At 53.0% G+C, this 13,578-nt stretch overlaps 4 protein-coding genes across 4 annotated transcripts; 1 reads left to right on the top strand and 3 right to left on the bottom strand.

Annotated features, from left to right (window-relative positions):
- Positions 1 to 946: 946 nt before the first annotated feature.
- On the bottom strand, positions 947 to 3,236 carry COL26b_008247 (uncharacterized protein; the record flags this gene model as incomplete). The annotated part of the gene is made up of 4 exons (XM_053181011.1): positions 947 to 2,248; positions 2,304 to 2,581; positions 2,637 to 2,697; positions 2,949 to 3,236. 4 exons carry the CDS (start codon positions 3,234 to 3,236, stop codon positions 947 to 949), a joined length of 1,929 nt encoding a protein of 642 aa, XP_053035027.1.
- Positions 3,237 to 3,854: 618 nt separating this feature from the next.
- Positions 3,855 to 5,339, top strand: COL26b_008246 (uncharacterized protein; the record flags this gene model as incomplete). The annotated part of the gene is made up of 1 exon (XM_053181010.1): positions 3,855 to 5,339. The coding sequence occupies one exon, from the start codon at positions 3,855 to 3,857 to the stop codon at positions 5,337 to 5,339; it is 1,485 nt and encodes a 494-aa protein (XP_053035026.1).
- Positions 5,340 to 8,200: 2,861 nt separating this feature from the next.
- On the bottom strand, positions 8,201 to 10,087 carry COL26b_008245 (uncharacterized protein; the record flags this gene model as incomplete). The annotated part of the gene is made up of 1 exon (XM_053181009.1): positions 8,201 to 10,087. One exon carries the CDS (start codon positions 10,085 to 10,087, stop codon positions 8,201 to 8,203), a length of 1,887 nt encoding a protein of 628 aa, XP_053035025.1.
- A 724-nt stretch (positions 10,088 to 10,811) lies between these two features.
- Positions 10,812 to 11,635, bottom strand: COL26b_008244 (uncharacterized protein; the record flags this gene model as incomplete). Its single annotated transcript, XM_053181008.1, has 3 exons — positions 10,812 to 11,210; positions 11,338 to 11,411; positions 11,521 to 11,635. The coding sequence occupies 3 exons, from the start codon at positions 11,633 to 11,635 to the stop codon at positions 10,812 to 10,814; spliced, it is 588 nt and encodes a 195-aa protein (XP_053035024.1).
- Positions 11,636 to 13,578: the final 1,943 nt, after the last annotated feature.

Here is a 13,578-nt window from a genome sequence, read left to right as displayed (position 1 = left end):
GCTCCTGAACACGCAGTCAGCGGTGATTGGCTCATAGAGCTTCCACGCGTCTGCAAGTTTCGCCCCAGCCAACAGTCTCGGGTAAAGGGCTCATGGAATTCGTACTCGTATGCCAAGACTCAAATACTCAGCTGGTCAAGCATGCCCCCCGTCAATGTGCTCCTAAAGCTATCGTCTAGAGCTGCAGAATCCCGGAGGCTTGACAAGCCTCGTCGTCGGAATATAGTCAGCTGCTACTCTGGTGCCTTTATCTCCAACTTATCCGGGAGTTAGAACGACAGAAACAATCGACGATGACGTTGACCAGAGCTGAAAGCTGGTGTTGTCTCATTGATCAGTATCAGACACCCGAACCCGGGGTCCTTGCTCGTACTGCCTGCCTATGGGATGGGCTCAAGGATGGCATCTCTTTCTCTCTGCAATAACTCCAGCCACATTTATGTGGTGCTGGATGTAGACCTTGGTGATCAGCACTGTTAAAAGACCCCTTATCGCCAGCTGCCTGAGAGTAGGTAAACATTGATGATGCCGTCTTACACTCGAAACAGGCTACGAAACTGGACGGCATTCAATACTATTATACTTGCAATACTATTATGCTTGAATGCTTACAGCGCGGTATAAAAACCGATCTTTTACTAGATTGAGATGGAGATTGCAGAAATGGGGCTTGTAGTTGTTCGCGTTCAACCGTCAAATATACAAGATCATGTTATACAGATCCACTCCCGCTACGCACGCCATGTCTGTTGTAATAAAAATTTCCTACTGAAGACCGATGTCACTGTTGCTACTACATGCTACAATTCGGAATACTCCTGGAGGTCTAACGTCTATAGACAGAGCCAACCTCATTAGGCATTCGGGCTACTTATTATAACCGTTCATGAAAATGTTCATTGCTGTCATACTCTTTTTCATCAAGAAGAAAATCTCTCCTCCCTTGTCAATGCTTAGACCGGAGAAGGTCCCGCCCTGAGTGCCACACACCCTTCGCACCTCGGGCAATCTCGTAGCGTCCGTCATACAGAGGGTATACTACAACCGCGAAGAAAGCAAAGAACTGCCAGATGATAGCCACCGTCGTCCAGCTCTTGAAGAAAGTCTTCTCAAAGATGTAGTCGCGATACAGCGGCATCGGCCAGAGAATGAAGGTGACGAGGACGATGCCGACGAACATGTACCAGGCAATGCGGTACCACTTATACAGCAGCGTGATCGTGTCTTCGTCGAACGGATGACGAACGTCATCTAGATTGACCTCGCCATTCAGAATAGCATCCCTTGAAAATACCGCAGCTGGAGCCTTTTCGTTTCCAGCCGTGGCTGCCGTTCGTTCCGGGTCAGACGCCTTTTCGGGACTCAGCAAGGAGGGTGCGGGTCGTTGTGACTCGGAAGTCGATGAGTTGTTGCCATCGTCGGTGTCCTTCTCTGCTTCGGTACTTCGTTTCAGCTGGACTTCCTCCGCGATTTCTGTGAGCAGGAACCTCCTCCAATCGAACTTCTCAGGCTTGTACTGCGAAAGCAGAACCGAGTACAGAGCAGGCGAGAAGAAAGAAGCAGTTGCCCCATACAAGGCAGGCAAGCTTCCCTCTGTTGTCTTCATATTGATCTCGCCGTAGATTACGTGGGCTGTTCCAAGCCAGATGCCCAGTCCGGTGAGGAAACCTAGGATGGGGGAGACGATTGCTGCCAAGCGAGTCTGACCTGACCAGCACAGAGTCAGACCCAGTGGAATGATACCAGGACAGGACAAAATCGGGCGGAAATAGCCGATCCATGTCATGTCGGCGCCTCCGTAGTTCAGAGCTAGTGAGATGGCAGTAATGAAGACTGCGTGAAAGACGACGGACAAATGACTGACGTGCACCAGCTTCTTGTCTGAGGCTTTGGGGTTGATGTAAGTCTTGTACACGTCGAATGACAAGATGCTGCTGACTGCAATCATAGATGACGAGACGGTGCTCGTCAGTGCCATGAAGACCAAGACTAGGAAGGCGTCGATTCCCTGATCACCGATCAGTGCCTTCACGGTGTAAGGCATGACAAGTCCTGCGTTGACCTGCGCCAGTGTAAATTCTTGCGGATAGGCAGGCCAAATCGGCGTGTTGTGAAGCGCTCTTGCAGTGAGACCGATGACGGTTCCGAGACCCCATGGGATGCCAAAGATAGCTGCGGCCGCCAGGTTGTATCCAGGAACGGTGGCGTTTACTTCCGTTGCGAAAGACTTTTGCCAGAAGGCTGTGTCCTGTTGAAAGGGTCAGTCTCATAGTCATAGGGATACTAGAGTTGAAAATACGTACCATCACAACAAGAGCCAAGTTACCAAACTTCAGAATCAATCCCCAGATGATTGCATCTCGGGACTTCATCGTAAGCAAAGACCCCTTGTAGTTACCGTCGATCATGTTCTCCGAAGCCGTTGCTACAACTTTGTCGTAGAGACCTCCAAGGCCACCGACAGCATCGTGCGTGAGGACTTTGAGCGTGAAGTAGATGATGAGGACCAGAGCAATCAGCGTGTGCAGGTAGTCGGTAATGAAGGTGGCCTTGAGTCCGCCAACAGCAGTGTAAAGCACGACTACATCGCAACTCGTTAGTTTCAAGTTTCCATTAAATCTGCAGGTAATACCAACCTCCAAGTGGGATGAGAATTGTTGCAGCCACAAAGTGCATCCCGGAGATACCGTAAATAAGCTGTGAACCTGTGAGGATCATGCCTGCACAGCCAAAGACGTTGTTCGTGATATTGAGCACAATGAACACAATGTGCCCAATCCAGCCGTAGCGCATTCGAATGATTTCAAGTGACGTGTGGGCGTATGGAACCCGGATCTTTGCCAAGACGCCTAGAGCCGCCATCAGAGCGATCTGGAAGCAGAGACCTGTTGACCACCACTGATGACTGTTTTAGTGACCACTTCGAGAGAAGAGTGAGTTGAACGTACGAAGGGCACTGCAAGGCCAAATTTGTAACAGAAAGCCGCCGAGAAAACCGTTTCGTTAATCCACATCCACGAGGAAAAGACCGCCGACGCCGTCAATCCGGTTCCGACAGACCGGTTGGCCACCATGAACATCTCCGAAGTGCCCGAGTCTTCGGCCAGGTATGCCTTTTGGATCTTGACGGCTGCGAGAATGACACCGCAGAACCCGATGCCCAACCCGATCAGCATGCCATAGCCGGTCGACTGGGGGATCAGGGTCTCCCCCGACACGCCCAACTGAACCGACATTCTCAAAGCCTTGTCTTTTCTTGGTACGGAGAATAAAGAGGTGCGCCAAGGCAACTACAGGCAGAATGTTGGCTCGAGGACCCGTGGGCCATTCTTGGCCTCCTTGGCCCAGGAACACCCTCTCTTAAGAATGATCGTGGGTGCAAAGCTTGACTTTGACCCGAGATCGGTATCCCAGAGGCCCAGTTCTCGGTCACATCTTAGATGCCCCGCATTGCGTTATGTGAACTCAATCCATGTCGAGAGCTACCCTGATTATTCACTTGTATAAATTCAATTCCGGGTCCATACCACAGGAGCAAGTTGGGGGCTGTTGTGGCAGAAGTTGGTGGTATCGGAGGATTTCGTGAGTGGGGGTCGACGTCTCGGTAGATCGCAATCGGTTGCGTGCGATGGTGCAATATGTCGAAAGAGCCACCCATGCGTAATCCCGCCAAACCTATTGGATCTTTGTGGTTTCAAAACACGCGCGATCGGCAATCCTTCAAGACGAGATAACAGGATAAAGTTATGACGGTAAATCCCAAGACTCGAGCAACGGCGTCCTCGCGCGTCTGTTGAACGCAATTTTCTCCGTTCAGAGAATCTAATAGCGCTTGGCTTGAAAACATATTCAACATGACCAACACGACGAACCCTTCTTTGAGCGAAAGCACACCCAAAGCCAAAAAGCAAATCATTCTCAATGCCTTTGTAATGAACACCCCCGGCCACTTGGCCCCGGGTCTGTGGAAGCACCCGCGGAACAAGACCGACCAATACAAGAAACTCTCATTCTGGACCGAGCTCGCACAGTCGCTAGACGACGCAGGCTTTCACGCCATGTTCATCGCCGACACCCTGGGCCCCTACGACGTGTACAAGGGTCCGGCGAACGTGGTCCCGGCCCTGGCCGCCGGTGCGCAGTTCCCCGTCAACGACCCACTCTACTTGGTTCCGGCCATGGCGGCGGCCACCAAGAACCTCATCTTTGGGGTTACCGCGAGTTTGACCTACGAGAAGCCTTATTCTCTGGCACGCAGGCTGTCGACGGTGGACCATCTGAGCGAAGGACGGCTGGCATGGAACATTGTCACTTCATATCTGGACAGCGCCGCGCGAAACCACGGCTTGCAAGAGCAGATCCCACACGATGAGCGTTATGCAATTGCCCATGAGTATCTAGAGGTGCTTTACAAGCTCTGGGAGGGCAGCTTCCGCGACGATGCAGTCTTGGTTGATCGCGAGAGCGGGACTTACATCGCCAGCGATGCGGTCAGTCAGATCCATCACAAGGGCAAGTACTTTGAGGTACCAGGACCGCATTTCGTCGAGCCGTCACCACAGCGCACGCCGTTCCTGTTCCAAGCTGGTGTCTCCGAAGCTGGAAATGGTTTCGGAGGCAAGCACGGTGAAGCGATCTTCATCGGCGGTCAAACTATAGAAGGCGTCCGGAAGACGGTGGACAATCTTCGGAAGATCGCAGCCGAGGAGGGCAGAGACCCCAACCACATCAAAATCATCTTGGGCATCAACGTTATCGTGGCAGCAACAGATGAAGAGGCCGAGGCAAAGAGACAAGACTACCTAAAGTACGCCGATACCGAAGGAGCCCTCGCGCTATTCGGCGGTTGGACGGGAGTCGACCTGTCCGGATACCCAGATGACGAGGACTTTCTCATGACCGACTCTCCTCGCATCCGGTCCATCGTTCGTCGCTGGTCCGACACCGTCCCTGGTACAGACAATCTTCCCTGGACGAAGAGGCGAATCGTTGAGTACCTCAGCATCGGCGGCATGGGCGCCAAGATTGTCGGCAGTCCGACGACAGCCGCTGATGAGTTGGAGCGATGGGTTCAAGGAGCCGATGTTGACGGTTTCAACTTGGCTCATGTTACGAACCCCGGTACTTTCGAGGATATCATCGAGCATTTGCTTCCTGAACTGCGTAAGCGCGGAATCTTTAGGTCTGAAGTCGAGAAGGAGGGAGCGACAGCAAGAGAAGTGTTCATTGGGTCAAGGAGGCTGCCTGAAGACCACCCAGGAAGCAAGTACAAATGGCAGGCTGGTGAGGATAGACCACCGTTTTTGGGAAAGCAAGACAAGAAATCAGGCCAACTTTAGTCTTTAGAGCGCCTCACGGGCTCAACAGTATGCATCCTGTGCACTTACACGTTACACATGAATCTTATGTACCTAGAAATAAACCCTTTTATCGGGCGAAGCTATTAACACCCTTCTATAATTCTTTCGCCGAGTTACCGAAAAAACCAATCCATTGGGGCTATCGCTCTTACTGCTGCTTACTTGGGTTTGTGTTCGCGGTTATGGACTCTTGCTGGCTGGGTCAGTTATGCCCGTAATATGAGGGGAGGATTAGCCTCCGAGGTGAGGATACTTGAGGGTTCAATAGAATCTACAAAGTTGTGCTAGCAAGTCTGGCCCCTCCCGTGTGAGCCGAAGACTCGACAAGAAGTAGTCCACACAAACGACAATGAGCGCACTCTCTGATTTTGACACCTTTAGCAAGGTAAGTAACACCAAGAATGACTACATCCAATTCCACATGGATTTCATAGAACTTTCGCAGCGGCGCTGCCATTGTCACATTGACACGCACCAAGTCGAGACATCGCGTTGTGTATATTTATGCTTCCCTGTGAGATCGCGCGTCAATCTTACCTCCATGGGGCTCTATCGGGTGATTCAAGCTAGGCGAACAAACTGGATTTTCTGAATTCGCCTCATTTCTCAAGTCTCCAATGAAAGCTACAAATGTTACAGATTCTAACAGTATTGCTATGAAGACGCAAATCGGTGCTCGGAACCGACGAACACACTGGCTGCTTGGCGCATTTGAATACACTCGTGATCCGTATCGCGACAAGACAGTCACGAAATGGGCATCGCCGCTCTTGTCTCAGACCACTGAAAGCTTCACTGGCGTCTTTCACTACCTATGATATCGTCAAGAATACCCACCAGGCATGAGTGGCCAGCCACAAGTCAGTCCTGTCAGTGATTGACAAGCGTGGTGTTCTGGAAAGCGTTACAGGAGATAGCTGAGACAAATGCCCGAACGGATGTTCCATAACAGCGCCCCAATGCTCTGAAGAGAAGGCAAAGTAATTGGCATTCTTAAACACGATTTACAGTCTGATTCCTATGCCATGCCGCCAAACAGTTTCTCAAATTACGCCCTATCTTCGGCTTAGACTCCCCACAAAAGAGAAAGCTGCTCTTGATTGGCTTCTCGGCCCATAATCGCGAACACCAAGCGAAAAGCGTGTTAACATAATTTAGAGTCGTACGGGAAGGAGGCACATGAGAAAACTGAAGATGCTACCATGCTATTAACCGACTACTTTCCATTCTGTATGTCGGCTGTGAAGTATTCTAGAAGAAATGATGACCGACTACGACAGCAATCAAACAATAAACCTCGGTCTGTATTGACATCAAAACCTGGAATGTACGTAGCCGACGCAACGTCGCGCTCTGTGCAGGAATTCTGATTGAGAATGAGCGGTCCTCTACGACGCCGATGTATGCTGCAGTGTCTCCTTTATCAAGGCTTTCAGATTTATAGTGAAGATCACGCGCGAGAGTATGAATCTACAGTGAATTTGACTCTATCCCAATGAGTTATGTGTCGTATTTGAGTAATCAAAACTCACGCTAAATCGCAACTGGACACGTATTCTAACGATGGTTATCAGCGCATCTCACATTCGACTTCTTGCCAACAACGCAACCGATGATGACTTTTCGGACCACGCGCGAAACTTCCCATGATGCTCTCAACTGAGAGGGAATCATGTTGAAACACTTCTCTGTTCAAAGGCAGGCTCAGCGGTGTCGTCCTTCTTTACCGACATATACAGCCTCAAATACTCTGCAGATAAAGGTGCCAACCGCTGTGTATTTAACACCTTTAAACAACGAGACGCAATATACTCATGAAATGACGCAAAAAGACGCTGGCTCTCTAGGGTCTTGGTCTCATGTCCTAGGGTATGGCGAATAAGCAGGCTCGGATTGTGCCGTTTTCCTAACAGACGAGGAGATCTAGGATCCTTAAATACTTCTTCTACCACCCTTCGCTCTTCTCGGCTCGTTGAATCACCTTCATTTACAATGCCGATAGACATTCGACGTCATCGTTCCCGAGGTGTATTTAAGATAGATGCAGAGGCTTTCTTGAGGCTGCCCAAGACAGGACAATTGTTCGGTGCAGGCTGCGATGTGTTGCTTGGTCGAACGCTCTGGCGACATTCTTCTTAATTAGAAGCTCCGTGACGAAAAGCTTTCAAAAAAAAAAAAAAAAAAACAGAATCGCTCGGACGCCGAACCACACACATCATCCGTCGAGTATTCGCACAGCATACACTGAGCCCAACAGTGTCCACAAAGCAAAACAGAGCACGCCTTGCATAGGGCAATCGACCTGCGGCTTTTCCAGCAGATTGACCAGGCATTGCTCCTTATCTTCAAGGATGAATGCACATCTCATGAGCGTGAGAATCAAGCAATCACTATCACGATTTTGCTGGCATTCAACATGCAAAGAACAAGTGCCATATTTAAATAGTAATCTTGACAACACGATACGGTCAATACCGACGACTCCTGCACTACTATTAATTACAATTTCTTCGGGCAGGTAGGTACGTTTTCATATGTCCCATCAATATGTCAAAAGTGCTTGCTGAATGCCAATCCACCAATCAGAAAAGTCCTTTTCAAAACTCCGCCGGTCGCCGCCAGACTCGGGTGAGAGTGGGTCACCTCGGTCCGTGACCCGGAGCTTCGGTATCCTTTGTCCGGCTCACCTGCCTATTCGCTGTGTCACCAATGAGTCGTACCAAAAGCTCCTAAAAACTGTATTTTTCAAACATCTATCAAAACTTCATCCCACTTACCGAAAGGTACAATAGCACCCAACTCCAAGAACCAAAACTAAATCACGACGAAATCTACCTGCGTCAAGGACCATAAATGTCAGGCTCCTCCTCCTCACTCACCTTAACCTGCCCACCTTGCACCTGCTCTACAATCTCCCCAACAAGTGGCCCAAACCCCTCCTCCGCCATCCCCATCCCTCCCATATCCACCTCATTCGCCTCTATCGTCTCCCAATCGTCCAACAAGTGCATCGCAGCCCCCTCCCGGAGAGGATCAGGCTCAAAGTTCATACACTCCCAAAACACCGCATCCCCCTTGTGCAGTCTCTCCTCGCACACCCGCGCCTCGGTCACCAGTCCCAAATCAACCAAGAAGTCAACAACATCGTACTCCCCCTCCGCGCCCTCCTCCTCCTGCGCCCACGCCAACAGCCGGATGACGCCCATATACTCCGCCGGCGCCACGTCCCGCGACCACTCCAGCAGCCGGCAGCAGATCTTGGCCCACGCCGTAATCCACTCCATGTCCAGCGTCCCCGCCGCCTCGCGGAACTCCACCGTGTCGTGCTTCGCGTTGAAGAACATCCGCCCCGTCTCGCGTTGCTCCGGCACCGCCCCGATCGTCTGCATGTACCCGAGCGCGTACCCGTCGAACTGGTAGTTGATGTGCTTCCCGATCACGTTGCGCATCATCTCGCCAATCTGCGCCGACGTCATGTCCGCCGCCAGCAGGTCCCGCACGCCCGACATGACGTCCGTCCGCTTGGGGGCCACGCGCGGCGCCGGGTTCTCGAGGGGGCCGGCGTCGTGGCCATAGACGTCGTAGCGCATCAGGTACGGCTTCAGGAAGTCCGGGTCGTCGCGGCAGTCCCGCCTCATCGTGCCGGGCACGCGGGGGTACTTGCGCTTCAATGGCGACGGCCGCGGTCGCGGCGGAGCAAACTTCTCTGCCGCGGAAGCCCTGTGCTCCTCGAAGTCCGCCGGTCTCGGGACAGGCGCCTCGTAGTCAAGCACCGGCTCTCCGAACTCGTCGGTCGGCTTAGAAGCAGGCCCCTTATTTACGACAGGCGGGGGAACCTGCGGTCGATGAGTCCACGGCTCCGACTTCAAGACGGCCGCGTCATCTTCTGTGTACATCTCCATCTCTCGCAGCATCTTGTCTTCGTCAGCATCCGCAACCGGAGACTCACCAAGCCATCGATCCCTTCCGAGATACTTTACCTTGCCCATCCAATTTGCGGGGAACCCAAACGGGCGACCCTTCTCCAACTGCTCCAAGAGGCAATCAGAAGGGCCCTCGTTAGCTCCCACCCTGTTGATCCCGTTGACGCGCGCTGACTGGCTGTACTTCGTGATCGCTCTCCAAGGTGCGTGGAGTCTACTGATGAACGGGTCAGCAGCCCACAGTAACGCGGCAAAGTTCCTCAGCGTTCTCGGGTCAATCCTCTCGGTTAGACCGTTGCCCACATGTACGTGAAAGCCACAGGTCGGATTCACGCGGCATCGAAATTGGGTCGTGATCGTGCTCACTGCTAGGCGAATCAAATCGAACGAGATTGGCATGTCGTACATGGCGGGGGAGTTCACTTCGACTTTCGTTATCAAGTAATTTTCAGGCCTGAATTCGCGGAGTGAGCAGTCGTCCACTATCCTGAATGCAGACATGACTTTTTCGCTATGGCTTGCCTGGACGGATCCCGGGACCATTTTCTCTTTGCTGCCGAAGACGGGCAGGCCGGCTTTGATTAACGCTTTTCTTATCTGTTCGCGAACCCAGTCGTCCGGGATCTTGTGTTTACTCTTATCTGGGAATTCTTCGTCGTATGGGACGACAGACAGTGGCTGAATGTCATTTTTGATGGGCTCGTCGGGATCGGGGCTGCCTTCGAAAACGTATGCAACAAAGAACTCGAGCTCGACGCCGAATGAGACGCGAGGAGCAGTTGCGGCTATCTGTTTCCCAGGCATGGTGATGTTTGGGTGAGTTGGTTGCGTTTTCTGTGAGGGTAGATGGATCTGCTTCAGTCAATGATGCAGTGGTTGCGAAGAGCTGGTTGATTTACTGTCGGGAGGACGATACTGGCCACCGACCACTGGGTATTATATCCATCGCGATGCCTGGTGTAGCTCGGGTTGCTGAACAAGGTGATTGTGTTGACATAGCAAAAGAACTGTCTGTGAATCAGACATCTATCATTGCGCTTTGAGCTGTCTGCAGTGTCGTAAAAGAACACTATCAGCGAACCGTTGACAACGTGGCCAAGTCTTGACAACCTACCTTTGTTGGGCAGGCCTTACAAATAGTCTATGGCGGGAGGCAGATGGCCCCGAAACGTGTCAGAAGGGACAGGGGATTGCAGAACCAATTCTTCATTTCTTTTGTCGTCGTCTTGACTGTCTTTGATCATGCCTAAACGCGAAATGCATAGCAAACATTGGGTAACACGACCCATCCCCCGTAACGCACTGACTCCTCCTCGAACTTCAAAATACCATACGGGTGGGAATATCCATCGTCTCCATCGCATAATTCCACGTATTCCTCATCAAAATTAGGGTGCCGCGTGGCAAGCACGCGGGATCGGGTAGTAGGGAAGGTGAATACAGAGAAGTGAAAGCGGCTGCAAGCTCGCCTCGTATTCAAGGCGAAACCACTGCTAAATTGGGCAGCCATGATCTAGAAGATGTGCATCTAGAGCATGTAGGCGAAAAGACCAATCGCAGCAACGGCGGCAGCATTGCCATAGCGGGGAGCGGCGGTAGGGGCGGCGTAACCGGATGAGCTGGAGGAGGCGGGGGTCTGGGAAGCCTGGGAGCCGGTGCCAGTGCCGGTAGTCGAGCCGGAGCCGGTGCCAGTAGCGGCGGCAGAGGTGGTGGTGGAAGAGGCAGCGGAATCGGCCTGGGCGTCGATGGTACCGCACTGGGACTTGATGGAGTCGGTGCAGTTGGTCTGGCCGCGGGCGTTGCCGACGTTGGCAGCGATGCAGTCCTCGAAAGCCTGGTTGCAGATGAAAGTGGGAAGGGTCTGCTCGTAGTACTCGAGTCCGGGAGCGGTGCCGTTGGAGCAGGTGCAGGTGTAGTTCAGGGTGGCCTGTAAAGGTGGAGTCAGCTCGGTTGGATCACAATGGGTGCTGGGGTTGTTGCGCCAGGTTTGCGACAACTTCAGAGGCGACTGGCGACTCAATTGGCGCAGTCTGAAGGAATAGAGGGCAACTTACGGGATCACACTCGTTGGCAGTGGCGCGGTTGCAAAGGACATTGCAGACGTTGCGCTCACCAGTGCACCAGGAAGCTGTAGAAATGGTCTGTTAGCACCAAGGTCTAGTTGTGATCGGTAAGGCCGGCCCCGACATGAATGGAGCCGGGACTTTTTTCCCTCGTATTCTTGGGGCCAAACATACCTCTGGTCTGAAGGTTGACATTGGCGACATTGATGTCAGCGGCAGAGTAGACCTTGCGCTGGGCAGAGACAGCGGTGACGGCCGAGATGGCGAGCACGACGAAGGAAGTACGCATGTTGACGGTGGTGATTGTTGTTGTTGTTGGGTGTGTGGTGATGTGGTGCGGAGAAAGTTTGTTGGGTTGATTTCTGTGGCAGAAGAAGACTGGAGCGTTGTCTGGTAGGCAAGCAAGCAATATTCGGTCCAAGAATCGGATAGACGGCGGTGAAGATGTTTCTTTGCCTGATCTGCTTCGTGGGGATGTTTGACGAACGTTGGACGGGAGAAGAGAAGAGGTCAGTCTAAACAGAAGGGCGAGATGGGCAACGATGTGGTTTTATTATGACGGGAGGCAAGCATGCAGTCAGTAGGAAGGTAGGTACCTTCTGCAGTCGGTCGGTAAGGCAGGTAGGCATTGGGTAGGTACCTTTGGAGCAACAACAGCGACAGCGGTGGCGGCAGCTGCTCCAGCAAGTCCCCAGTCCCACGTTCTTTCCGTGCCTGTCTCTCCGATGCGGTAAGCGCGATGGGGAATACTGGCTGGACTAGAAAGCAGGTGCAGCTTTACAGGGTGTCCTGGTGGAACAGAAACCGCACCTTCCCTCTTGAAGGGGGAAAGAATGGCAAGCCGGCCGGGCAGGTGCCGCAATCAAAGCGTGTGCGTACGCAGTAAGGTGTGTTGCGGCTTGCCCGCTCGCCCTCACTTTCCCTCGCTTTCCCGTCCCTTCCCTTCCTTCCCACGATGATTCTTAGTCGCAGGTTGCTGGTCTTGGCTGCTGCCCACAAACAGGGTGTGTATTCGTGCAAGGGTGGGCGCACTAACAGTGAGGTGTGTGGCTGGGGTCCACACATCACTGAGGACGGCGGGTGGGGGGGAGAGGGGAACCTTCCTAGCCAGGTACCTACCTTAATGACCAGGAAGTGTGTCTAGCGCGGCCTTGGCGTGTCTTCTCCAACGCGCCCGCCGTACCTCCGCCGTATCTCTTCGAGTTCCCACCGAGAAATTCGCATTCTGATCAAGTGCTGGGCGACTTTTTCTCGTTCCTTGTTGTGGTGAAAGGCGACACCGAGGCGAGGCGCGAGGTCAGAACTCTGCTGCCCGACTGGCCACGCATCGCCCACCAAATCACTCACTCACCGCGATGGACCGTCATCATATCCATCTGCACAGACAGCCAGGCCGCACCGGGACGGACTCTTATCGGCAAGGGCGGTCGCGAACCGTATGGCCGGGGTGGTACGTATCCGAACATCAGATACGCTTGCTTTGCTTGAAGCGGGTGGCCGCAGCTGCAGCACACCAGCCAGCAGCTCCAAAGCAGCAGCTCTGAGGCACTTGTGCAACTAACCTCGCACAGAAAATAGCTCTGGAAAAAGCTAAGACAGCGCCATCCCGATGTTTGGGTGTGGTGCGAGCGCGCCGCGAGAAGAAATCAAATCCAAGTTTGAAATTTGCAGCGCAATTTCACCAGACTAACACGCTGCAATCAAGCCTCGCCCTCAACCACCCACCCGCCAATTGGCAAGGACCGTCACGCCGCCATGTGGATGCCAGCGCTGGGCAGGCATAGGCTGTCCCCGACTCCCCTGCCGCGGTGCCTGGCCCTTGTCGCCTCAGACTTTGGAGACTCCGAGACTGAAACTTTCGTCGGTCCCTCGTGATGGCCTCACTCGCCTCGTCGCATCTTTCTCTCGCTTCTTCCATTTTTAACCCCGGCGGTGCACATGTTGGTCATGCCAAGCTGGAGGTTCCCCCTCGTCATTGCACGAGAGCCCGAGGCAGCCTGCCAACTGACTGAGGGAGGTGCTGGTTCGGTACGGACACGAGCCTCAATGGCAACGATGTGCTCCCATTGCTCAATTGAATTCGCCCCTGCCTCGACCACACCGTTCCTCCTGTCTATCCAAACTCTGGCACACACGACACACAAACTGAAAGCGGCTACTGCCCGCGGACGCGACCTGATGGGACGGACTACAGACAGGTTGGGATGGGATGTTCATTGGGCCTAGGCGACG

This window comes from Colletotrichum chrysophilum (genome assembly GCF_026319265.1).
Source record: "Colletotrichum chrysophilum strain AFK26 chromosome Unknown scaffold_71, whole genome shotgun sequence".
In the NCBI taxonomy this organism is placed as follows: Eukaryota; Fungi; Ascomycota; class Sordariomycetes; order Glomerellales; family Glomerellaceae; genus Colletotrichum; species Colletotrichum chrysophilum.
This window is presented reverse-complemented; position numbering and strand designations above follow the sequence as displayed.